The sequence below is a fragment of the Mustela putorius genome, unplaced genomic scaffold (genome assembly GCF_011764305.1).
Source record: "Mustela putorius furo isolate JIRA1106 unplaced genomic scaffold, ASM1176430v1.1 tig00000695_pilon_pilon_pilon, whole genome shotgun sequence".
NCBI lineage: Eukaryota > Metazoa > Chordata > Mammalia > Carnivora > Mustelidae > Mustela > Mustela putorius.
The window spans coordinates 3,270,372-3,297,017 of record NW_025421447.1 but is presented as its reverse complement, the minus strand read 5'-3'; the positions used below and the strand labels follow the sequence as shown (position 1 = coordinate 3,297,017).

The following is a 26,646-nucleotide window of genomic DNA, read 5'->3' as shown; positions in this document are numbered from 1 at the left end:
AATATACCCAACATCTTTTCTTCAAAGATTTTGTTTACTCTAGAAAGAGAGAGAGAGAGAGAGAAAGAAACTGTGCACAGAGGGGAGGGGGAACAGAGGGAGAGAGAGAGGGACAAGCAGACTCTGCACTGAGTCTGGGGTCATGTTAGGGCTTGATCCCAGGAACCTGAGACCATGACCTGAGCTGAAGGCAAACACTTGACCAACTGAGACACCCGGGCACCCCTTACCCAACACAAACTTATTCCTTACTTAATTTCTCTATTTATTTTTTGGATAGGACAAAAACAACAATAACATTGAGTTCATGGAAGAGATACAAAATTATGCAAGGTCAATGCTACAAAATTTTGAGGCTGTGACTGGAGAACCTTCCCTTAATTTTGAAGTTCTGAATACAAGGAAATGGCCTATACCCAATTTTTTTTGACTGTCATGTAGTGCCTTGTGAATATCATTTTTGATTCTGAGTGCTTTTGTGTATGACTTGGGCTTTGAGGAGCAAATAAAAATAGTTTGTATTTTTTATTTAACTTTACCTTTGTTATTCAGTTCATCATTAACTCTGTCAAATGCTGAGAAGGAAAAAATGTCAACAATATCTGAACAACTAGCTAGTAATTTTCTGTCAAATAAAAATTTAAAATTCATTAAAAATTTTGAAGAAACAATTTTTCAATTGTTTTGTTGGAAATATAAACAATTTTGAAGGATTTGTTTATTTTTTAAATATTTTATTTATTTATTAGAGAAAGAAAGAAAAAGCAAAGCAGGGGGGAGCAGCACGGAGAGGGGGAAGCAAGCTCCCCACTGAGCAAGGAGCCTGATGTGGGACTCCATCTCAGGACCCTAGGATCATGTCCTGAGTGGAAGGCAGATGCCTAACCAACTGAGCCACCAAGGTATTCCTATTTTCATTTTTTAAAAAGATTTTATCCATTTATTCAACAGAGAGAGACAGTATAAGAAGGGGGAGCAGTAGGCAGAGGGAGAGGGAGAAGCAGGCTCCCCACTGAGCAAGGAGCCCAATGAGGGCTTATCCCAGGACCCCAGGAACATGACTTGAGTCAAATGCAGATACCTAACCAACTAAGCCACCCAGCCACAATTTTGAATGATTTAAAAAAGTGATTACATTGCTATTATGTATTTGTGTAAACCACTAATTTGCATATGTAATGGCCATAAATTATAATTTATGTAAGTAAATAAATTATTACATTAAAGTTTACTCAGCAAATGCAGTTATAAAGATTTTAAATACTAATAGCTTAAAAATTTTTTTAAACATTTTTTAAAACTTTTTTTAAAAAAGATTATTTATTTATTTATTTGACAGAGAGAGATCACAAGTAGGCAGAGAGGCAGGCAGAGAGAGAGGGAAGCAGGCTCCCTGCTGAGCAGAAAGTTCAATGCAGACTCGATCCCAGGACCCTGAGATCATGACCTGAGCTGAAGGCAGTGGCTTAACCCACTGAGCCACCCAGGCACCCCAAAGATTTTATTTATTTATTTGACAGAGAGCACAAGCAGGGGGAGCAGTAGGTAGAGAGAGAGGGGAGAAGCAGCCTCCTTACTGAGCAAGGAGCCAGATATGGGACTTAAATCCAGGATCCTGGGATCATGACCTGAGTCAAAGGCAGACACTTAACCGACTGAGCCACCCAGGCACCCCCACTTTAAATTTTTTAATTTGGGGGCGCCTGGGTGGCTCAGTGGGTTAAGCTTCTGCCTTCAGCTCGGGTCATGGTCTCAGGGTCCTGGGATCGAGTCCCACATGGGGTTCTTTGCTCAGCGGAGAGCCTGCTTCCCCCTCTCTTTCTGCCTACTTGTGATTTCTCTCTCTCTGTGTCAAATAAAACACACACACACACACACACTTTTAAAATTTTTAATTTTTAATTTGTGGTATTAGTACTTAAAAAAAAATCTATTTATTAATTTAAATAATCTCTACACCCAACATGGAATTCAAACCCATGACTCCAAGATGAAGAGTTGCATGCTCTCCTAACTGAGCCATACAGGTGCCCCAAAGATTTTAGTACTGCTTTACTCTGCATTGAATAAAGCATACTGCACATAAACAGATATATAGTTTATCTGTGGCATTAAAATTCAATGTGAACTGGGAGATTAGGAGAAAATATTTAAAAAGGATCTTCAGGGGCAACATTAAAAAAAAAAAAAGGCAGAGAAATACTGGTCTAGCTGCTCAGGTCACAAACTGTGGTGTTGTACCTGACTCATTTGTTTTTCTCATACTCACCTTAACTCCATGAGCAGTTCTTTTGGCTCTATCTTCAAAATATATCCAGGATCATGGGACGCTTGGGTGGCTCAGTGGGTTAAGCGTCTGCCTTCGGCTTAGGTCATGATCTCAGAGTCCTGGGATTGACCCCTGAGCCCTGCAAGGGGCTCTCTGCTTAGCCGGGAACCTGCTTCCCCCTCTCTCTGGCTTCCTACTCGTGATCTATCTCTGTCAAATAAATAAATAAAATCTTTAAATATATCTATATCTGTATCCGTATCTATATCTATATCTATGTATATCTATATCTATTTCTGTATCTATCTCCAGGATCTGACACCACTTATTATCTCTTTGCTATTACTCTTGTACAAGCCATGGTTTCCTTGTCTGGATTATTCCAATAGCCTCCTTGACTGGTGGCTCTTAAATCTGTTTTCAACATAGCAACCAGTTAAAAAGTTACGTGGGTTGTAACTTCCCTACTTGTAACCTCTCTGCTTAAATGTCTCCCCATCTCAAAGTTAAAAGGCAGAATCCTGGGGTGCCTGGGTGGCTCAGTGGGTTAAACCCTCTACCTTTGGTTCAGGTCATGATCCCAGGGTCCTGGGATCGAGCCTGGCATGGGGCTCTCTGCTGAGTGGGGAGCCTGCTTCCCTTCCTTTCTCTCTGCCTGCCTACTTGTGATCTCTGTCAAATAAATAAATAAAATCTTTATTAAAAAAAAAAAAAGCCAGAATCCTTACAGTCGCCAGCAAGGTCTTCCAAGAACCCCCTCCCTCCACGTCAGACCTCATATTCTGCTCCTTGTACCCTCTCTTTCTCTTCTCCAGCCAAACCGGCCTCCTTTTTCTTGCTGGAATATGTCAAGACGTAGTTGCAGTCCTTTGCACTTGGCTGATCCAGCATGTTCTTCTCCCCCTTCCCAAGACCTGCTTGGTTACCTTACTCTCAGGGTTCAGCTAAGTGTCACTTCCTTCCAAAAGCCTTCCTGGATCAGCAATTGCCCTTCTCATACAGGATCTCATAAACAAAATACTCTCTCTTTCTTACATTGTTTCAGAGAAGTAGCTTCTTGGTTCCATACACTACTACTTCATAGAATTTATTACTCCCTGACACGTATTTGTTCATGATCTGCTACTAAGCTCCATAGGTAGAATATTTTTGTTTGTTTTGCTATTATACTTCCCAGTATCTAGAACTGTACTTAGCACAAAACGTTCACCAACTTTTTGTTGAATGAATGAACACTAGATAAGAGTTTGACAAAACAGGTTCCTCGCCTCAAGAAACTGAGTTCTTTGGGGAGACGTAAAAGACTTAAAATACAGTAACTCCATGTACTTAGTGGAACACAGGAGCCTCCAAATCTGCCCAGAGGATTTACATAAGAAGATACGGTGGGAAGGCTAATCTAGGTTGTGCTAATCAATACAATAGACGGCTAGGGCTCTTGTAAACAATAATGTATTACGTGGTTGCGAGGCTATTATAACCCGCAAAGGTGAGATCATCTCGCCTTCTATTTTCTCGTCTCGAAAATTTTACTAAGCAATTCTTCGTTTCACTTCATTTACTTCCTCTTCCTATAATCCAAATAGCCTACTGGCTATGAATGGCACCGTCCAACCGGAGTGTAAAATATTGTTTGATTTGGGAGTCTGCGTAGTGAATGGCTCGCCGGAGCTGACGCATGCGCATCTTTTGAGGCACTGCAAGATGGCTGCCAGCCACCTTGTCGCGCGTCGGAGCCCCGAGGAGTTAGCGGCGGCGGCGGCCGCAGCGGCAGCAGCTGCCACAGAATAACAGTGACCTCTGAGCGGTGGGAATTACCCGGTCTGCTGTAAGAGTTGACAATCCCAAGAGGGAAACCTCGCTTGGAAGTAAAGGGCGGGGCAGAGCGATGAAGCTCCACCCCCAACCTCTCCTTAATTTGACCAACTCCCTCACCCTTCCTCCTGGTTTTTCCTCCTAGCCCTCTACACGCGGGTCTGGTGCGCAAGCGCACAAATAATCGTAGCGCCTCCTTGGCCCTTAGGGCTTGAGGGCTTCTGCGCGCGCTTCCCGTTCTGGTCCTTTGATTGGTCAGACTGCCCCGCCATCACGCCTCCCTCTGCTTTCTAGGTTGAGAAGGAAGCGGGGAGGCGGAGCGAAGCAGCGCGTGCGCGATACTGTTGCTGTTCCTTTGCTGCTATTGCGTTGCAAAAAAAATCCAGTCTAGGTAGCCTTGGGCCTTTTCTGTGCTAGAGGATCTAAAGGAGAAAGATTTCTGCAACTGAAGGGGCAGTCGGGTAGTATTAAATTTAAGATATTAACGCCCAGCTTTACAGGAGCGTGGTGATAGGAGTGGGGAATAGCCTTAGCTTTGAGAGCTGAAGAGTGTAAAACCATTAGTTTCGGGGCCAGGCGTTTGGAAAGGCTTTGCAGGATCCGTTTTCAGCGCAGTTCTTCCGTGATTATTGACTGGTTTAAACACAACCCCTTGAACAATTCTGATAAACCTTCGATACCCGCAGCCCTTAGAGCCTGTAGGAGCCACCAGCGTGCCCAGCAGCTGGTCCTCCCGTCCTACCTCTAGAAGAGCCTAGCGCGTGCACCATCCCCACCCCCTGGCCTCCTTCCCCACCTACGGCTTTCACGCACTCGCAGTGATTGTTTTGCCCGCTCCCGCTCCCGCTCCCGCCGCCGCCGCCGCCGCCGCCGCCGCGGCCGCCAGAGGAGCAGCAGCGCTTGTGCAAACCGGGAAGATGGCGGCCGGCGGCGGCGGAGGCAGCAGTAAGGCCTCCTCCTCGTCGGCCTCTTCGGCAGGGGCTCTGGAGTCCTCGTTGGATCGAAAATTCCAGTCGGTAACTAACACCATGGAATCTATTCAAGGCTTGTCGTCTTGGTGTATAGAGAACAAGAAACACCACACTACTATCGTCTACCATTGGATGAAGTGGCTCCGGAGATGTGAGTGTTGGGGGTGACTAGGGAAGGGAAGACTGGGGAAATGGAAGGAAATCCTTCCAGAAACGCCTGGGTTTTTTTCCCCACGGAGCCACTGCATTCGGTTGGCGTTGTTCACATTAATGCTTTGACGCGAGTGTTCCCAAACCCAGCCTCCATTCCTAGCCAGAGTTGTCCTGAGCTGCCGGAGGCTCATCATTTCTTGGATTTTTTTATTAGCTAGTTACCCACTTGGGGTGTGTGTGTGACCTTGGGCCGTTGGGCCCAGATCATTAGAGATTTAGGTGTTATTTTAGAGCCTTGTAAGGTGCTGTTGTCTTTACTGAACCTTCGCGGAAATTATCGCGTCCGTTTATTTCTTACAGGCCTAGACGTGCTCATGATTTCTGGTTTTCGTGATGATAGACAAGCTATGGTTTAAGCAGTAGCAAAACCACTTCTTTGGTATATGTTGGACCACTATTTTACGCTGAACTATAACTCGTGATCTGTTATACGAAGGGCCTTGCTTGGGTGAATGTTACGAAGTAACGGGAGCTCCACGTAGAGCTGAAGCGACCACCTGGGAGGTTTCCCCGTACCTGTGTTTGCTGCAATAAAACACGGGCTTCTTGATACTGCCCGGAAATAACTGCAGTCAGTATCATCACTTAATACCTTAAAATGTAAAACATGTCTGGCTTCTTTTCAGTCACTTGAGATACCTTTTTTAAAGAATAAGTTTGGCTTCATAGGCAATCAAAACAGGAAATCGGGATAATATATGGTACTTTCTTTCCCAAGTAACTGCTTTTTTGTCTCCCTTGGGTATTTTTTTCCACTTTGCTTCTTTTCTACAGAAAAGAGGTATGTATATTAAACTGTCAGGAAGCATGGACTGTCTCCAAAACATTTCAAATCTTTTAGGAGCAAGTGTGGAGAATTCATTGTTGCTTCCTGCTGAGAAGAGGGTTAACCCTAAATCCATATATATTTATTTGACATTTTGGTCTTTTGTTGCTTCTTGTCTATGGCATGTCACCAGTGAGACCCATCGTCCAGTTCCTCTTCTTACTCCACTTCTGCCATTGGCCCTATAGTGTTTTGGTTTGTGTTAACCTTTGGGGGAGTAGATGGATAAAGCTTACAAAATCATAGGCCCCAATCTTCAGACTATGTGTGTAAAGTTATTGTTGGTAGAGATGTGGCACTTGGAGTAATATATACTGAAAAGGTTGTAGAACCAAGACAGGATTACCAATATTTACCAATAGATTAGTGTTACTTTCTTCCGAAGAAGTAAAATTAGAACATACAATATAAACTATGATAACAGTTATCATTAAAAGACTCACATGTTTAAGGATCTGCTATGTGCCCAACCCTTTATTGCCACTTACGATATATCCATCTCATTATACTTTAAAATAACCCTAAGAAGTGGATTTTTTTTTACATATGGGGAAACTAAAGCCCAGAAGTGTTAAGTAAATTGCTTAAGATTACACAGAAAAAGTGTGGAGTTAGGATTTGATTCCACCATATCAGATGACAGTGACCACATTTAACTTTGTAGTAATGTTTTCAAGATTAAAAGAAAATTGTTCTTTAATGTACTTGGTACACTAGGTGTACCAATGATACACCGTGGTAGCAAATGCTCATACAAGTCTGAAACATACTTTCTTTAATTGTCTTAAAACATTTTTACAAAATTATACAAGCATTTAACATTTCCTACCTTTGAGCTCTGGTGCTTTACTTGCACGGTTACATCATTTGCAAGACTAAGTTGGTCCCCATCCCTGCCTTGTGGGATTTCAAATGACAATTAGAATTTTTTTTCTAGTTAGCAATAATGAGATATACTGGAGCCAAAAGTTTTCTGCCTCTACTATTGTTGGTATTTTGCCCGAGCTTATTTCCCCTGTTGATATCTTGAGTGAAAAAGTGATTGCTCTAGTAAAATACTTGATTTGAAGTGCATTATATGTAATTTATGTAGTTAAATGCTTTTGGCTTTCTAAAAACTTGATTCTTTTTTCCCTAGTGTAATGGAACTTTCTAAAAATGGTTCAGGGTTATTTGTAGTCATTTTGTGTTTACCTTTAATGAACATCATCTATTTAATCTATTTCAATGTAAATAAAATTTGAGAGAAATTTTCAGGAGAGTAATGAAGGGCACAGTGAAAATAGTTGATGCATTAGGCTTCATTTAGTTTCATATTTCTTTACAGTTGGGATTATTTTAGTTTGAGTTCATTTCTAAGTCAGGTTTAGGCAAGTCTGCGAAATAGGTGTCTCTGGCATTCCCAGCCTTTGTGTCTGTTTTCCCGATGTTACTTTTGCTTCTCTTTTTTATTCTAGCATCCATTATTTAATAAGTTGTGTTTAGACCTCAGTGTGAATTTAAGTGTGTTAGCTCTTCCAAAGATATTTTCATATGACCCTTTATTCCATATGTTGTAATGAGAGGCTTTTGTTGATTTTAAAGGAAATAATTTGGAGAAAGCAAGTAGGCTTCTGGAAGATACACTCCATAGCTGGGTTCTAACTGATTTTATTTAGGCTTTTTAAAATTTGTCCTGAAGCATTTATTGCCATCATTTTTAAAACTGATCTTTCTATAGCATAAACAGATGTCATTACTGTGTTTCAGAATCCTCCACTGATGTCCCATTGCAACAGGTTAGAATCTAAATTTCTTTATTGTGGTCTATAAGTTCCTACACCATCTGCCTTGCCTACTACCTCTCAGGTTTCTTCCAGTTCCATTTCTGCATCATTTAGATTCAAGCTCGTGTATTACCTGTTCAGAAAGGCCCTCTCTTAATTGACCTTATTTCAGGTGGTCACTTTGATTGCCTTCTGTCACTTCACATTGTTTTCAGTATATGAAATTACCTTGCTTATTTGTTTACATGTTTATTGTTTGTCTTCTCCCACCAGATGATAGAGCTAGGTCTTCTTTGCTGCTGTATCCTCAAGCAACTAAAACAGTGTTTGGCACAAAGTGAGCTGTCAGTAAATATTTGCCGACATAATTTTGTGTATTAATCAAGAACTTGAATTGTTTTAATTTCTATTTATCAGAAAGATGCTTATAATTAGTGAAAGAAATGATTGCTATGGTTTTCAGCAGGTTCAAGATATGGCTTTTTTTTTTGTTGTTTTTTGTTTGTTTGTAAGCTATGGCTCTTTTTGGACTTGATGTTCATATAACCAGATTTTCATTTCTTTACTTCATTTGTCCCTCCCATTTTTAATGTAAAATAGAAATCAATGTGGAAAAGTAGAAAAATGCAGACTTTAGAATTAGACATAGATTCAGACCTTAATTCCATCATTTAATACTTAGGTGACTCTACACTTATATTGCGAGCCCCAATTTCTGATCTGTAAGTAGAGGTAATAATTATCTCATAGAATTGCTGTCTAGGTTTGAAAAGATTATTTATTTTAGCATAGGTTCTAGCATATCCAGAACTTTCAAATTATTTATTATGATGACAGTGATGATGCAGATAAAGATTGTCTTTATCTTAAAATCCTGAGTATCCAGAATAATTACAGCAGAACTTTTTTGGGATATAGTGCTGGAAATTCCCAGTTGGAGCAGATGGATTGGACCAGACACTAATGAATTAACAAGTGCTCTGAAGAACTAGTAGGACAAAATGGAAATTACTGTGTTCATGATATTTCCATGTTGTCTTGTTTCTTTTTAAAAGTAATTTATTTATGTATCAGAGAGAGAGCAGTGCACAAGCAGGAGGAATGGCAGGCAGAGGGGGGAAGCAGGCTCCCTGCTGAGCAAGGAGCCCCATGTGGAACTGAAGCGTTTCACCCAAGCTGAAAGCAGACGCTTAACCCACTTAGCCACCCAGGCAACCCATGTTGTCTTGTTTCTAACCATTGAATGGGTTGGTCTGTTTTAGAAGGTGGTCTGAGAATTTAAGTGAGTTTTTTAAGAAAGGATATAGAAAAATAGAATCATTTGTAGAGCAGAAAATCTGTTAAGAAGTCCCTTCAGCTATTTTTGATACAAACTAAATATTTTACACCCACCCCAGACCTTGTACTGATTAACCCACTTCATTAGTTATCAACTTAATGGCCAGTCTTTTTTTCTTCTGCCTCCCCTTACTTTTTACCCCTTCCACCTCATTTGAAGGAACTCATAGTACAATGTTTTTTTTTTCTACAAGAGAAACTATTACATAAACATGGGCTAGCAAAAAAAAAAATTCTCTTTTTACAGGATTAAATTGTTGGAGAGAATTTGCAAAGTGCAGTTACTGTTTTGATTTATGGCAGTGGTTTCTCAGTTTGGTACTCACAGATCCTTAGCTGGACTATGAAGATGGTGATAATTTTTTTTTTTTTAAAGATTTTATTTATTTATTGGACAGAGAGAGATCACAAGTAGGCAGAGAGGCAGGCAGAGAGAGAGAGGAGGAAACAGGCTCCCTGCTGAGCAGAGAGCCCGATGCGGGACTCGATCCCAGGACCCTGAGATCATGACCTGAGCTGAAGGCAGAGGCTTAACCCACTGAGCCATCCAGGTGCCCCCAGTCCTCATAGATCTTTGAAGTGTAGGTATTGTTATGATCGCCATTTTATGGATGAGAAAACAGAGACACTAAAAGATTGAGTAACTTGCTGATGGTTACAGAGGTATTAAGTGGTAGAGCCAGGATTCAATCCAGACATTCTGGATTTAGGGTGAATACTCTTCACCACTACTATACTGCTTTTCTGATCCATAAAATACTCTCTTTCTGCCATGCAGAAAACCTTTCATTACTTGCTTATTTATCCAAGGTTAGGCTTTGTAGATTAACCAGAATGTTGAAATTTTAAATCTCTGTGGGTGTTTTTGTTTTTGCATTCTGTGGCAAAACTGATTATCTTGTGTGGATTTTGAGTTCTGATAGGTATTTATGTTTTTGCTTGAAAATATGGTAACTATGAAAGCTGACTACTAGATAAAAATCTCTAAATATGGGGTTATTTGGATTAAATAATAAATTTTTTTTTTAAAGATTTTATTTATTTATTTGTCAGAGCAGCAGAGAGCACAAGCAGGGTGAGCAGCAGGGAGAGGGAGAAGCAGACTCCTCACCAAGCAAGGAGCCTGATGTAGGGCTCAATCCCAGGAGCCTGGGATCATGACCTGAACCAAAGGCAGACACTTAAGGACTGAGCTACCCAGGCAGCTGCCTTTTTTTTTTTTTCTTTTAAGATTTTATTTATTTATTTGACAGAGATTACAAGTAGGCAGAGAGGCAGGCAGAGAGAGAGGGAGAAGCAGGCTTGCTGCCAAGCAGGCAGCCCGATGTGGGGCTCAATCCCAGGACCCTGAGATCATGACCCGAGCTGAAGGCAGAGGCTCAACCCACTGAGTGACCCAGGTGCCCCTGCCTTTTTTTTTTTTAAGTAATTTCTGCCCAATGTGGGGTTGAACTCAACGACCCCAAGGTCAAGAGTTACTGAGGTGACTGACTGAGCTAGCTTGGTGCTCCATAAGAGTTTTCTTGACAAAAAGTTCGGGACATAGTATTGGTCAGTGGGGAGTGGAGTCTGCTATTGTATATATATATATATATATATTTTTTTTTTAAGATTTTATTTATTTATTTGTCATAGAGAGAGAAGCGAGAGCAATCACAGGCAGACAGAGTGGCAGGCAGAGGAAGAGGGAGAAGCAGGCTCCCCGCCAAGCAAGGAGCCCGATGTGGGACTCGATCCCAGGACGCTGGGATCATGACCTGAGCCGAAGGCAGCAGCTTAACCAACTGAGCCACCCAGGCGTCCCAGCTATTGTATATTTGATATTCCGCAAATCTGAGGGTCTGGGACCATTTCTGCAGCTTTGGCTTCTGAAATGTACTTTTTTTGGGCACAGATTTAAAAATTTTTGTTATTATTTTTTAAAATAATAGAGGTTGGAGTGCCTGAGTGGTTCAGTCAGTTAAGCATCTGCCTTAGGCTCAGGTCATGATCTGGGGGATCCTGGGGTTGAGCCCTGCATGGGACTCTCTGAGAAGCATGGAGTCTGCTCCTCCTCCCTCTTCCTCAGCCTCTCCCTCTGCTCACATACATGCTCTCTCTCTCTCTCTTAATAAATAAATAAAATCTTTAAAAACAACAACAGAGGTCAACCACAGATGTAGATCTCCAGCAATAAAAGCAGTATCTCAAGTGCCAGATACTTAGCAATTTAGGTTTCCTACCTAATAATACCAATACCTACCTATTAAGTCACAGGTAATAGTTGTAAGTATCTGTGATGTGATCCAAAAGCCTAAAAACAGCTGGCATAGTTAACTGTTTATTCTCTTTGAAATCCATTCTTGGCAGCAAATATGTAGGCTAGACATGTAGAATATATAATATATAACAGTACTGCCATAGGCATAAAGCTTTATAATTACATATCACATGTATACAGACGAATAATACAGGTGAACTAGAGAACAGATTCTAACTTTGAGTAGGAAGATGCGTTTTGCTTATAAGTCCCTAGTTTACATTCGGTTCTTTAACAACTATTTGTTGAATACCTGTTGTACCAAGGCCTGGGGATATAGCACGTGAACCAAATGGAGAAAAATTTTGCCCTCTTGGAGCTTATACTCCAGTGAGGTGAGACAACAAGAAAATAAGTAAAATATTAAATATATGTGAAGGTAAAAGTATTAGAAGTGCTGTAGAGAAAGTAGGAAAGGGAAATACAGAGTGTTATAGGGGTTTGCAGTTTTTTTTTTTTTTTTTTTTTTAAGATTTTATCCATCCACTTTGACAGAAAGAGAGAGAGAAAGAGAGTGCACAAGCAGGGGCAACATCAGGCAGAGGGAGAAGGAGGCTTTCCAAAGAACAAGGGAGCCCAGCGTAGGACTTGATCCTGGGACTTCCGGAACATGACCTGAGCCTCAGATGCCCAACTGACTGAGCCACCTAGGTACCCAGGGGTTTGCAGTTTTAAATTAGGTTGTAAGAGAAGGCCTCACTGGGAAGGTGACATTTGAGCAGGGAAATGAGGTATTGCAGTATAGATAAATGAGAGTGTGAGGAGAGAATGTTCCAACACAAAGAGAACAGAAAAATACAAAGGTCCTGAGGGTAGAATGTGCCTGGAAAGTTTAAGGAAGGGCAAGAAAGCTTTTGTGGCTGGAAAGGAATAGGTACAGTGAGGTTTGGCAGATGATCTCAGAGATTATGGTGGGTGATGGTGGGAGGAGAGGCATATCACAGTGTCTTATAGGTGTCAGAAGGACTTTTTTGGCTTTCAGTCTAAATTAGATGGGGAGCTATTTGAGCAGAGGAATGACATGAACTGATTTTTTTTCTTTCTTTCTTTCCTTTTTTTTTAAGTGAGCTCTAGGCCCAGTGTGGGACTTGAACTTGTGATGCTGAGATCAAGAGTCATGTGCTCGGTGGACTGAGCCAGGGAAGGCATCCCATGATTTATGTTTTTAAAAGGTCATTCTGCAGGGCACCTGGCTTAGTTGGTTAAGTGTCTGCCTTTGGCTTAGGTTGTGATTCCAGGGTCCTGGCATCTATGGCGGCATTGGGCTCTCTCCTCAGCAAGGAGTCTGCTTCTCCCTCTTAGTCTCCCTCTGTGCTATCTCTCTCTCAAATAAATAAAAAAACCTAAAAAAAAAAAAAGGTCATTCGAGTTGCTGTAGAAACAGGGATACCAATTAGGTGGCTGTTGTAGTAATCCTAGAGAAAGGTGCTGGTGGTTTGGACCAGGCTGTGGCCTATGGAGGTGATAAATAATTTAATTCTGGATCTATTTTGAATGTAGGTCTAACTGGATTTCTAGATGGATTAAACATGGGCTAAGAGAGTAAAGTAATCCAGAATGACTCCAGTTTTTTGCTGGACTAGGAAGAGTTGATATTTATTAATATGGGGAAGGCAGTAAGTGGAGCAGATTTGGGGAGGAAGATCAGAATTTTAGTTTTAAATGTTAGGTTTGTGTTGTCCATATTTTAAAGTATCTTTATTGAGATATAATTCACAAATACAAGATTCATTCATTTAAACTCTAAAATCAGTTGTTTTAGTATGTTCACAGAATTGTCCAACAGTCACTATAGGGTGTCTGTTTAGTGTATAGATTATTTTTGGAGCCACAGAGATTGAGCTACATGGGAGTTAAGTATAACTAGATGGGGCACCTGGGTGGCTTAGTGGGTTAAGCCTCTGCCTTCAGCTCAGGTCACGATCTCAGGGTCCTGGGATCAAGCCCCGCATCTGGCTCTCTGCTCAGTGGGGAGCCTGCTTCCCCCTCTCTCTGCCTGCCTCTCTGCCTACTTGTGATCTCTCTCTGTGTGTCAACTAACTAAATAAAATCTTTAAAAAAAAAAAAATCTTAAAAAAAAAAGTATAGATAGAGAAGGAAGCATGGGAAGAGTACTAAGTGTAGATAGAGAAGAGGTCCAGAGAGAAGGCTCTGGGGCAGTCAGTATTTCAGATACTTCTTTCTGCTTATTTGATCTAATGTGTTCTTGGCTTAGGTTCTTTTTGAGGTTCAAGGTAAACTTTATCTCAGCTCCCCAAAGAAGTAATCTATTTTGAGCTCTTGTTTAGACTAAATGGCACTTCCGGATTAGTTAGGCAGTAACTGTATCTTAATTACCAATTATAAAATTATTGCATAATGATTCTCTCCCTCTCCTTTGGATGCTTAGGTCACTTTTTCTTTATTCCACTGCCCTAAATTCATAGAGATGTACATAATATTTTCCATGTTTCCTGACAGTGTTTTAAAACATGAACTACCTAATTATGACATATTTCATTACTAGATGGCATATACTAAATGAGCTTTTTCACTTGGATTGTGAGACTTTACAGTCAGTCATTATGTTCTTCATTTAGCTATGTTGTCTCTGAAATACAGAAGGGTGACACTATAAACATGGCCGTAGATGGGTTTGAAGCATTATATATGACATAATTTTGTTATACATTCCATAGTAAGCTAAATGTTAAATTATGTAGCAAGTAAACATTCCTATAACTAAAAGTGTGAAACAATATTGACAAACTTCGAATGGTTCTTTGGTATGGAAAGGAAAATTTCATTGGCAGTGAAAAAATACTAATTAAAATTTGCTCAGATAGGTCACAACAAAATTATAGTTTTGTCTGCATAGAAGGAGTGAGTGTATGTATGTGTATAATTTCTTTTTTCTTTTAAAGGTTTTATTTATTTATTTAAAGATTTTATTTGTTTATTTGAGGGAGTGAGTAAGAGAGGGAGGGAGAAGGAGAAGCAGACTCCCAGCTCAGCAGGGAGCCTAATGCAGGGCTGGATCCCAGGACCCCGAGACCCTGGGATCATGACCTGAGCCGAAGGCAGCCGCTTAACCAACTGAGCTACGCATTTATTTAGCATTTATTTATTTAAGAGAGCAAGAGCGAGCCTACGCAAGCACACACAAGCTAGGGAGGAGCAGAGAATGACGGAGAGGGACAAGCAGACTCCCTGCTAAGCAGGGAGCTGGTGTGTGGACGTGTGGCTCCATCCCAGGACCTGATCATGACTTGAGCTGAAGTCAGACAGTTAACCAGCTGAGCTACCCAGATGCTCCTGTATGTGTATAATTTCTTAGGGGGTAGAGGCTTATTGATTTTATTTTTAGTGACTTGGCTTCCTGCTTTTCATAAACTAATAAATCATAGATGCATCCAAACTCCTTTTCTCCTAAGCTTTTGCCAAACAGTTATGATACTTGTTTAAAAATTTCAAATGTTGGCAAAGTAAGGATACAGAAGGTTTTTTAAGGTGTAGAAGGAGCTCAGAGACCCTAGTAAAATTACTCCAGAACTCAATAGTGTTATACAAACCAGCTAGACTGAGTTTCTCATCTGTTTGTCAAGGAAACAAAAAGTAGTTTGTGTTTTGTGGTGCTTTCAGATCCCACTGCCTCCACAGATTTTAATTATAGAACACTGGAGAAATGCACATCTTGTGGAAAAAGTAATAGAACAGAGTTACTCTTTTTGGAAAAAAGGCAACAATTCCATCTGTGCTTTGGAATATTGAAGTTTTTCTAAGATAGAACAGTTAAAAAAAAACCCAATTTTTATTCTTTTCTTAACAAACATTGAAATAGAGTCTCTTTGATGAAAGAAGTGAAGTGTTCAGTATTCCGGGTTTATTTTGTTTGTGGCCTTTATCTTTGCCTCCTCTCTTCTCCTTCCACTTCACTTTCTAGTGTTTAGTTTCACTTACTTTCACTCTCTGGTTCTTTGGTAACCCACTAGCCGAGAGTGTGTGTTTCTTTATTACCCTTTAGTAAAAGTTGCACTGTTAGAAGGGAAAAGATCTTTTAATGTTAAGAATTGTAGCTTAAGGGGCGCCTGGGTGGCTCAGTGGGTTAAGCCGCTGCCTTCGGCTCGTCCTGCGATCGAGCCCCGCATCAGGCTCTCTGCTCAGCCGCGAGCCTGCTTCCTCCTCTCTCTCTGCCTGCTTGTGATCTCTCTCTGTCGAATAAATAAATAAAATCTCTCAAAAAAAAAAAAAGATTAAAAAAAATTGTAGCTTAACATTTTAAAAAATATTTACTTTTTTTTTTTAAGATTTTATTTATTCATTTGAAATATATATATGGGGGGGGAGACTGAACAGGGAGAGAGGCCACAAGAGAGGGAGAAGCAGGCTCCCCACCAAGCCAGGAGCCCGAGACCATGATCTGAGCTGAAGGCAGATGTTTAACCATCTGAGCCGCCCAGGCTCCCCTATTTATCTGTTTAAGTTTATGTATTTAAGTAATCTATACAACCAGCATGGAGCTCATACTTAGGACCCCAGGATCAAGAGCCACATGCTTCTCTGACTGAGCCAGCCAGCCACTCATGACCCTGAGATCATGACCACCATTTTTTATTTTAAAAAGACCAGAATGGATCCTATATTGTTTTCGGGTTCCCTTTACCATCAGGGTAATTTTAAAACTGTAGTAAATGGGTTATTTTAGGGGCACCTGGGTGGCTCATTGGGTTAAAGTCTTTGCCTTCAGCTCAGGTCATGATCCCAGGATCCTGGGATGGAGCCCCGTATCAGGCTTTTGGCTCCCTGCTCAGCAGGGAGCCTGCTTCACCCCCACCCCCACCCCTCTGCCTGCCACTCTGCCTACTTGTGATTTCTGTCTGTCAAATAAATGAATAAAATCTAAAAAGACAAAAATGTCTTTTAAAAAACTGTGTTATTTTGGGTGCCTGGGTGGCTCAGTGGGTTAAGCCTCTGCCTTCGGCTCGGGTCGTGATCTCAGGGTCCTGGGATCAAGCCCCGCATTGGCCTGTTTGCTCAGCGGGAAGCCTGCTTCCCCTCCCCTGTCTATCTGCTTCTCTGCCTATTTGTGATCTCTCTCTCTTTGTCAAATAAATAAATCAAATCTTTTTTTAAAAATGTGTTATTTTAAAATGATGAATTCTGTGTCCAGGGGACAGTCACTGTTACTCAAATTATTAAAATTTATAGTGTGTTCCTATGTCCAAAGTTAGAGAATTTAGAAAAAATTAGAAATACTGAGTACTTGCTCTGTGTAGAACTCTCGATTGGAATTATAAGGAATTTAACTCTTAGTAACTTAGAAATTGAACAAAAATAACTCATTCTGGGACGCCTGGGTGGCTCAGTTGGTTAAGCAGCTGCCTTTGGCTCGGGTCATGATCTCAGCGTCCTGGGATCGAATCCCACATCGGGCTCCTTGCTCAGCAGGGAGCCTGCTTCTCCCTCTGCCTCTGCCTGCCATTCTGTCTGCCTGTGCTTGCTCTCTCCCCCCCCTCTCTCTGATAAATAAATAAAATCTTAAAAAATAACAACTCATTCTGGAAAGTAGTATGATAGTGTGAGGTTTTTATATGCTATAACAGTTGGACGATTTTTTATTTTTATTTTTTAAAGAATTTATTTATTTGACAGAGATCACAAGTAGGCAGAGAGGCAGGCAGAGAGAGAGAGAGGAGGAAGCAGGCTCCCTGCTGAGCAGAGAGCCCGATGTGGGGCTCAATCCCGGGACCCTGGGATCATGACCTGAGCCGAAGGCAGAGGCTTTAACCTACTGAGCCACCCAGGTGCCCTGAAAATTTTTTTTTTTTTTTTTTTTTTTGTAATTTGAGAGAGAGAGAGAGAGAGGACAAGCAGTGGGCAGCAGGAGTGGGAAAAGCAGGCTCTCCGCTGAGCAGGGAGCCCGATGCAGAGCTGGAGCACAGGACAGTGGGATCATGACCTGAGCTAAAGGCAGACATTTAACTGACTGAGCCACCCAGGCGCCCCATAAGCTGTAACAGTTTAGAAGAGGGTATCACTTTTTGGTTGGGGTGAAGGTATGGTGGATATATACGTATTACCTATAATCTTGATATCAACTCTGCAAAATAAGACTTATCTGCGCTTTAAAATTTTATAATCTGAGGGAAGTTGATTGATTATTTGAGGAAATTGTCAGAACATTTATTGCATAGGAAAAGGAAACCAGAGGTGCCTGTGTGGCTCCAGTGGATTGAACGTCTGCCTCAAACTCCCAGGATTGAGCCTACATTGGGCTCCCTGCTCAGCAGGGAGTCTGCTTCTCCCTCTGCCCCTCACCAGACTTGTGTTCTCTCACTCACGCGCTCTCTCAAATAAAATCTTAAAAAAAAAAAAGGAGAGGAAACCATACCTGATTTCAGGGTAAGGCTAATTTTGGTTTGTTTTATGTAGGCAGAAGTTGAGAGTGGGAGAGAAAAGAAATACAGTGGATTAAAGCCTGAGTTGCTCACAGATACTTCACTATTATTTAGCAGTGTTCTTTATTAAATTTCCAGTCATTAATATAGTTAACTTCACAAATGTCACTAATAGATTTAATGATAAATAGCCAACAAGGCACCTCGCTGTCTCAGTAGAGTGTGCGACTCTTGATCTCAGGGTTGTGGGTTGGAGTCCCATGTTGGATGTAGAGATTATTTAAAAATAAAATCTTTTTTTTTTTTTTAAGATTTTATTTATTTATTTGACAGAGATCACAGGTAGGCAGAATTGGGGGGGGGGGCACGCTCCCTGCTGAGCAGAGAGCCTGATGCAGGGCTCAATCCCAGGACCCTGAGATCATGACCTGAGCTGAGGGCAGAGGCTTAATCCACTGAGCCACCCAGGCGCCCCTAAAAATTAAATCTTTAAAAAGAATAAATAGGGCACCTGGGTGGCTCAGCCCATTAGGCATCTGCCTTTGGCTCAGGTTGTGATCCCAGGATCCTGGGATCAAGCCCTGCGTTGGGCTCCCTGCTCAGGGAGTCTGCTTCTCCCTCTCCCTCTCTGCCACCCCTGCTCATGCTCTCTCTCTCTCAAATAAATATCTTTTTTTTTAAGATTTTATGTATTTGAGAGAGAACACAAGTAAATTTTATTTGAGAGAGGGGCAGAAGGAGAAGCAGCAGCAGCAGGAGCCCAGTGTGGGGCTGGATTGTAGGATCTTGGTATCATGACCTGAGCTGAAGGCAAAGGCCTAACCAACTAAGCCACCCAGGCGCCCCTAAATTAAAAAAAAAAAAAATCTTAAATAAATAGTCAACGTATACCAGATTTTTATGTGATCTTATGTAATATAACAACTCATGAGGTAATTACTGTATATAATTTTTATTACTGAGTAAGTGTATTAGTAATGTAAATGTAAAATTAACTACACTGGTGACAGGCAAAATAATAAGACAAAGGATAGTAAGTGAAGTACTTGAAGTCTCAGTGAGGGAGAATTTATCGAAGGCATAGGGGTGGTAAACAGTAGAGCCAAGATTCAAATCTAAGTAGTATTTTTTTTTTAGGTATTTATTTATTTATTTGTATATGTATGTGTCAGAGTGAGAAAGAGAGAGAGGCAAGCAGAGGGAGATGCAGACTCCTTGCTGAGCAAGGGGCCTGATCTGGGACTTGATCCCCAGACCCCTGAGATCATGACCTGCGCTGAAGGCAGACACTTAACTGACTGAGCTACCCAGGCATCCCCCCCACTTTTTTTTTTTTTAAGTAGTAGCTAGGGGAAGAGGGAGAGAATCTTAAGAAGGCTCCATATGCACCACAGAGCATAACACAGGGCTTGTTATCACAACCCTGAGATCATGACCTAAGTTGAAATTAAGGATCGAATGCTTAACTGACTGAGCCACACAGGCACCCCCAAATCTTTTTCTTTTTTTAAGATTTTTAAAATTGTTTTTGAGAGAGAGAAAATGGGACCAAGCCTAGGGTGGGGTGGAGGGAGGAGCAGAGGGAGAGGGAAACCTAAGCAGGTTCCTTGCTGAGTGCAGAGTCCGCCCTGGGGCTTAATCCCATGACTCTGGGATCACCATCTGAGCTGAAACCAAGGGCTGGACGTTTAACTGACTGTGCCACCCAGGCACTCCCAAATTCAAGCATTCTTGACTCCAGAATCTGTGCTCTACCGTTGTGCTAGACTGCTTCCCACTTCTTCCTAAGTTTATTGGTATTTTAGTGTCCCATAGACACTATGGTATATATAGTATAATAGATTTCAAACAGCCTTGTGGTTTTTTCCCCCCAGCTTTATTGAGATATATTTGACATATAACATTGTATAAATTCAAGGTATATAATGTGATGATTGTTTTTTTAAGATTTTTATTTATTTATTTGACAGAGATCACAAGTAGGCAGAGAGGCAGGCAGAGAGAGAGGAGGAAGCAGGCTCCCTGCTGAGCAGAGAGCTGGATGTGGGGCTTAATCCCAGGACCCTGGGATCATGACCTGAGCCAAAGGCAGAGGGTTTAACCCACTGAGCCATCCAGGCACCCCTCATGTGATGGTTTGATACACATATATATTGTAAAATAATTACCACAATAAGGTTAGTTAACATGTGTATCACCTCACAATTACCTTTTTGTTGTTTTATTTTTTAAAGATTTTCTGTATTTATATTAGAGAGCATGCTCATGCACGCAGGCAAGTGTGGGGAGGAGCAGAGGGAAAGGGAGAGAATCTCCAGTAGACCGCACAGAGCCCAGTGCAGGGCTTGATCTGAGGATTCTGTGATTGTAACCTGAGCCAAAACCAAAAGTCAGAACCCCAACTGAGTGAGCCACTCAGGTGCCCCATTGTTTTTGCTTTGAGAGAAAGAGAGTGCATGCGCATGCGCAAGAGGGGGTGTGCAAAGGGAGAGGGAAAGAATTTTACCCACTGTGGAGCCCGAGTCCGGCTTGAACTCAGTACCCTAAGATCAAGACCTGAGTTGAGATAAAGAATCAGTTGGTTGCTTAACCAGCTGAGCTGATCAGGTGCCTTACCTTTTTTGTTGTTGTGAAAATATTTAAGATTTACTGTCTTAGCATCTTTCAGGGTTGTTAGCTATAGTATAAGGCTGTACATGAGCTCCCCAGAATCTTATTCATCTTTTTTTTTTTAATTTTTAAAATTTTTATTATTTTTTAAAAGATTCTATTTATTTGACACAGAGAGAGAGAGAGATCACAAGTAGGTAGAGAGGCAGGCAGAGAGATGGGGGAAGCAGGCTCCCCGCTGAGCAGAGTCCAATGCAGGGCTCCATCCCAGGACCCTGAGATTGTGACCTGAGCCTAAGGCAGAGGATTAACCTACTGAGCCACCCAGGCACCCCATCTTATTCATCTTTTTTTTTTTTTAAGATTTTATTTATTTACTTGTCAGAGAGAGAGAGAACGCACAGGCAGACAAGTGGCAGGCATAGGCAGAAGGAGAAGCAGCCTCCCTTCCAAGCAAGGAGCCCCGATGTGGGACTCATTGCTAGGACGCTCGGATCATGACCTGAGCTGAAGGCGGTCGCTTAACTGACTGAGCCACCCAGGCATCCCTTATTCATCTTTTAATTGGAAGTTTGTACACTTTGACCAACATCTCCGCATTTCTGCCACTCTCTAGCCCCTGGAAACCACTATTCTACTGTTTCTATGAGTTCATGTACCTGCGTATTTTTTTTCATGATTTCACACAACTGTGAAGTTGAAGGAACTCATTAATTCATATATAGAAATAAATTGAATATGATATGATATGAGATCCTAGTTGTTTTTTCTTATTAAACCAGACATTAGATTTTAAAAAATGTAAAACAATGCTACTTACCTTTACAAAGTAGCATTTAAAAAAAATATTTTTATTTGAGAGAGAGGGGCCCTCCAGAATGTGTGCATGCAAGTGAGTCGGGGAAGGGGCAGAGGGAGAAAATCTGCATGCTGACATGGCTTGACCTAATGGCCCATGAGATCATGACCTGAGCCGAAACCAAGAGTTAGAAGCTTAACTGAGCCACCTAGGCACCACAAAATATAGTTATTATTAGCAAAAATTGTATGTAACATTAAATATAATGATTTTATTGCTGCTTTTAGTGAATTAGTGGATTTTTAGATTGCTTAGTTTTAATTTCTAATATACAGTAAATAACTAGTTTTAACTCACATAAACAAAAGCAGTTTGGGGTTTTTAATAATTTTTTAGAGTTTTTTTTTTTTTAATTTTATTTATTTATTTGTCAGAGAGAGAGCAAGAGCGAGCACAGGCAGACAGAGTGGCAGGCAGAGTCAGAGGGAGAAGCAGGCTCCCTGCGGAGCAAGGAGCCCGATGTGGGACTCGATCCCAGGATGCTGGGATCATGACCTGAGCTGAAGACAGCTGCTTAACCAACTGAGCCACCCAGGCATCCCAATAATTTTTTAGAGTTTAAAGGGATCCTGAAACCAAAAGGTTTGAGAGCCACTGCTTTATAATACAGAGTGACCTTTATCAAGTTTCTGCAAGGTACATAGCCATTGTCTCTCCTCTGAATACTGCATATTGCTCATTGGCTTCCAGGCTTTATCAATCATTTAATTATTATCATTATTTTAACTTGTGAGATCATACATTTGCCAACTTTTTATTTTGCCAAAAATAAGGATTTATAAGTACACTACAATTTATATTATTACTATGATTTTATAAATTACCACTTTATATGAAAAATTTGCCTTGATGTTTTTGTCTTTCAGGTCTTAGCTCAAATGTCTTCTTAGAGGTTAACCCTTCACCGTAGCCAAGGTCCTACCCCCACAGCCCCCTCTCCATCATTCTCTTATTACACCACCTTTTAAATTTTGTTCATAGTTTTTCTCATTACTGTATAAGATACTGCTTACTGAGAGGCATGTGAGAGTGCTTGCATGCGTGGGGAGCGTGAGGGGCAGAGGGAGACAGAATCTTAAGCAGACTCTGTGCTGAGCGGGAGTCCCATGTGGAGGTTGATCTCAGGACGCTGAGATCACTATCCAAGTGAAAATAAGAGTTGGACACTTAACTGACTGCACTACTCAGGCACCCCTGTTGTCATTTTTAAATGCAGTTATGCTATGTTATACTTTTTATATCATGTTTCATGTAAGCTTGTCTACTTAAGCTTTAAGTTCTTCCCGTTAATCTTACATACTGTAGGTGAAATTTTAAGGTTAATAATCCAAACGAAAGAATGTGAATTTTTTCATCTTTTCTTATTAATACTACTGAGTGTCCAAAGAATACATAATTAAGAAACTGTGTACCTATTTTGATTATTTCAAGGAGCTGTTCATATAAGAACATCTTATAGTTAAGAAACTTTCATGTTTTGGGCGCCTGGGTGGCTCAGTGGGTTAAGCCGCTGCCTTCGGCTCAGGTCATGGTCTCGGGGTCCTGGGATCGAGTCCCGCATCGGGCTCCACAGGGAGCCTGCTTCCTCCTCTCTCTCTCTCTGCCTGCCTCTCTGCCTACTTCTGATCTCTCTCTGTCAAATAAATAAATAAAATCTTTAAAAAAAAAAAGAAACTTTCATGTTTTTATAGCTGTTGTGCTAACATGAAAGTGCATCTTTTTTTTTTTTAGATTATTTATTTATTTATTTGACAGAAATCACAAGTAGATGGAGAGGCAGGCAGAGAGAGAGATAGGGAAGCAGGCTCCCTGCTGAGCAGAGAGCCCAATGCGGGACTCGATCCCAGGACCCTGAGATCATGACCCGAGCCGAAAGCAGGGGCTTAACCCACTGAGCCACCCAGGCGCCCCATGAAAGTGCATCTTAAGGAAGGGAATTTTTTTTTTTTAAGATTTTATTTATTTAACAGAGAGCACAAGCAGGGGGAGGCAGAAGCAAGCTCCCACTGAATAGGGACCCTGATGCAGGGTGGATCCCAGGACCCTGGAATCTTGACCTGAGCAGAGTTGACTGAGCCATGCAGATGCCCTCAAGGAAGGGATTTCAAAGGGACAGCAATATCTTTAGTGTTGGTAGATCTGGGGGGGAAAAAAATAAATAACCTGTCGTGGGGCACATAACTCTAGCTCAGGATTGTGAGTTTGAGGCTCACACTGGGCATAGAGATTACGTAATAAATAACCTGTTGAGGGGTGCCTGGGTGGGTGGTTCAGTTCTTAGGCATCTGTCTTTGGCCCAGGTCATGATCCCAGGGTATTGGGGTTGAGCCCTGCATCGGGCTCCCTACTCTGCAGAGGCCTGCTTTCCCTCTTCCACTCCCCCTGCTTGTGTTCCTGCTTGCTCGCTCGCTCGCTCGCTCTCTGTCAGATAAATAAATAAATAAATAAAATAAAATAAAATCGTAAAATTATCCTCTTGAAAACAAGGGATTTCTTTCTTTCTTTCTTTTCTTAGATTTTACTTCTTTATTTGACAGAGAGATCACAAGCAGGCAGAGCAGCAGGCCGGGTGGGGGGAAGCAGACTCCCTGCTGAGTAGAGAACCCAATGCTGGGCTTGATCCCAGGACCCTGAGATCATGACCTGAGCTAAAGGTAGAGGTTTAACCCACTGAGCCATCCAGATGCCCCCTATTTTTTTTTTTTAAGATTTTATTTACCTTAAAAAAAAAATTTATGTATTTATTTGACAGAGAGACAGCAAGAGAGGGAACACAGGCAGGAGGAGTGGAAGATGGAGAAACAGGCTTCCCACTGAGCAGGGAGCCCAGTTTGGGGCTCAGTCCCAGGACCCTGGGATCTTGACCTGAGCCGAAGGCAACTGCTTAATGGCTGAGCCATCCAGGTGCCTGAAAACAAGGGATGTCTGTAAATTGAAGTTGGAGTAATAAATATTATTACAAATATTAATCATATTTTTATTTAAATTTTTAAAATTTAAGTTCAAGATTTTTTAAAAAAGAAATTTCATATCAAGACAACATTTTGGAGGATCAGTTTCACTTCATTTTATATGACTTGTAAAATGCAATAATAGAAAAATGAAGTTTTTTGGGGCACCCGGGTGGCTCAGTGGGTTAAAGCCTCTGCCTTCAGCTCAGGTCATGATCCCAGGGTTCTGGGATCAAGCCCCGCATCAGGCTCTTTGCTTAGCAGGGAGCCTGCTTCCCTTCCTCTCTCTGCCTGCATCTCTGCCTACTTGTGATCTCTGTCAAATAAATAAATAAATAATATTTTAAAAATATATTAAAAGAAAAATGAAGTTTTTCAAATCCATTTATAGGGCATCCTTCTACATATATATTGTAGTTAGTATCAGTTAAGAGTTCATTTCTGTCCTCTTAGGTTTTTCAGATTGCCATGTGTAGTACATATCTATAAACGGGCAGATGTGAAGAGAAAATAAAACATGGCAATGAGCAAAAATAACAGTATGGGAGTGCCTGGGTGGCTCAGTTGTTAAGTGTCTGCCTTCGGCTCAGGTCATGATCCCAGCGTCCTGGGATTGAGCCCCCGCATCGGGCTCCCTGCTCAGTGGGAAGCCTACTTCTCCTTCTCCCGCTCCCCCAGCTTGTGTTCCCTCTCTCGCTGTGTCACTCTCTGTCAAACAAATAAATTTTAAAAATCTTTAAAAAATTAAAAATAACAGTATGAATCTGTACTTTGTACAAATATAGTATTTCCCCAAAAGTGATGTTTAAATGTCAGTTCATAGTTTAGAAACTACCAAGTTAAATTTACACCTTGTTTCATGCTGCTTTCCTTTAGTGTGGTTAATAAAGTACTTCATGAATTTCCAAGAGGCATGGGGAATAAGATATTCAGCATTTTTCAAACTTACTTGACCATGGAATCTCTTTTTTTTCTAACCATCTCATGTGAGTAGTGTGCCATGGAACACACTTTGGGAAACTTTGTAAGAAGTTTTTCTAGGCAACCTCCAATTAAAGAACAGAGAGAACCCATTTATATTTGTGTATAGTAAGAAGGGCTTCGTGGAGGATACAGGTGTTCAAAAAAGATGTAAAGCAGGTGAAGGAAGGCACCCCAAATGTAAACGAAGGTGTGAAAGAATCAGAAGCTGGGAGTGAAAACAAGTTAGGATGGAAAAGACAAAGAAAAGGAATGAAAGGCCTAATTTTTACAACATAAAGGGTGAAAAGTAAGTTGGAAAAAAGTACAAATAGTTACAAAAGCTAAATTAGATAGTGATTATAACACTGGACCAAAATTATTTTTTGTAATACTGGTATTAGTATAATTCTGTTTTATTTTTTATTTATTTAATTTTTTAAAAGATTTTATTAATTTGTTTGACAGAGAGAGAGAACACAAGTAGGGGGAGGGACAGAGGGAGAAGCTCTCCCTGCTCAGCATGGAGCCTGACACAGGGTTCGATCCCAGGATCCCAGGATCGTGACCCAAGCCAAAGGCAGGTACCTCATGACTGAGCCACCCAGGCACCCCTAATAAAAGCTTTTATTAAAGCTTCTATTTATTTTTTAAAAAGATTTTCTTTACTTGAGAGACAGTGAGCAAGAGAGCATGAGTGGAATGAGAGGGAGAGGGAGATGCAGACTCCCAGCTGAGCAGGGAGCCCAACATGGGACTCAGTCCTGGGACTCCGGGATGATGTCCTGAGCTGAAGGCAGATGCCTAACTGACTGAGCCACCCAGGTGCCCCTATTAAAGCTTTTAGAATTCAGAAATTGAAATCAGATCAGTGAAGCGGGGAATTTAATATAGTTCATATTTTAAAAATTATCATTAAGACACAGTAAAAATATGAATTTATAAAGTATTAAATATAGTTAATCTTCTAATGTAAATCATCAGCTGCTCCTGGCTTTGGTTTTTTCCTTTTCTTTGCTCTTTTCCTTTAACTATGGTCTTTTTGTCTGAGACACCTGTATAATTGCCATGTGTGATATATCTGGTTGGGTTGGACTTAAGTATCTTTTTTGCCAGATTTAACTGCCCTGACTAGTGCTTTGAAAACCTTCTGTCTCTGTTCAGTTCAAAATTGCTGAAGTTTTGATTTTTTTTTTTTTTCTTTGCCAACCTGGGAAAGATTGCCTTAGTGGAGGTCTAACTCCTTTCTTTCCCCAAGGAGAGAGCCTTTGGGTTCTTACCCTCAGGTGCAGACTCACCCTGTAAGCAGGGGGTGATAATTGTGGAGGGGACTGAGGCAGGGGATTTTCTTGAGCTGGGTAGTAAACAGGGTAAGGAGTTTGTGGTGAAAGT

General features: G+C 41.2%; 1 protein-coding gene across 6 annotated transcripts in view; it reads left to right on the top strand.

Moving 5' to 3' along the window:
- The first annotated feature begins 3,974 nt into the window (after nucleotides 1–3,974).
- Nucleotides 3,975–26,646, top strand: part of RPRD2 (regulation of nuclear pre-mRNA domain containing 2) — a 100,665-nt gene continuing 77,993 nt past the window's right edge. For 3 of the 6 annotated variants that reach the window (XM_004776803.2, XM_004776802.2, XM_013047965.2), the window contains exon 1: nucleotides 3,975–5,206. In XM_004776803.2, the coding sequence (XP_004776860.1) occupies nucleotides 5,002–5,206 (205 nt within the window). In that variant the 5' untranslated portion in view covers nucleotides 3,975–5,001. The remainder of the gene's footprint in view (nucleotides 5,207–26,646) is intronic. The other 3 variants (XM_045083130.1, XM_045083128.1, XM_045083129.1) reach the window with 2 other exon arrangements.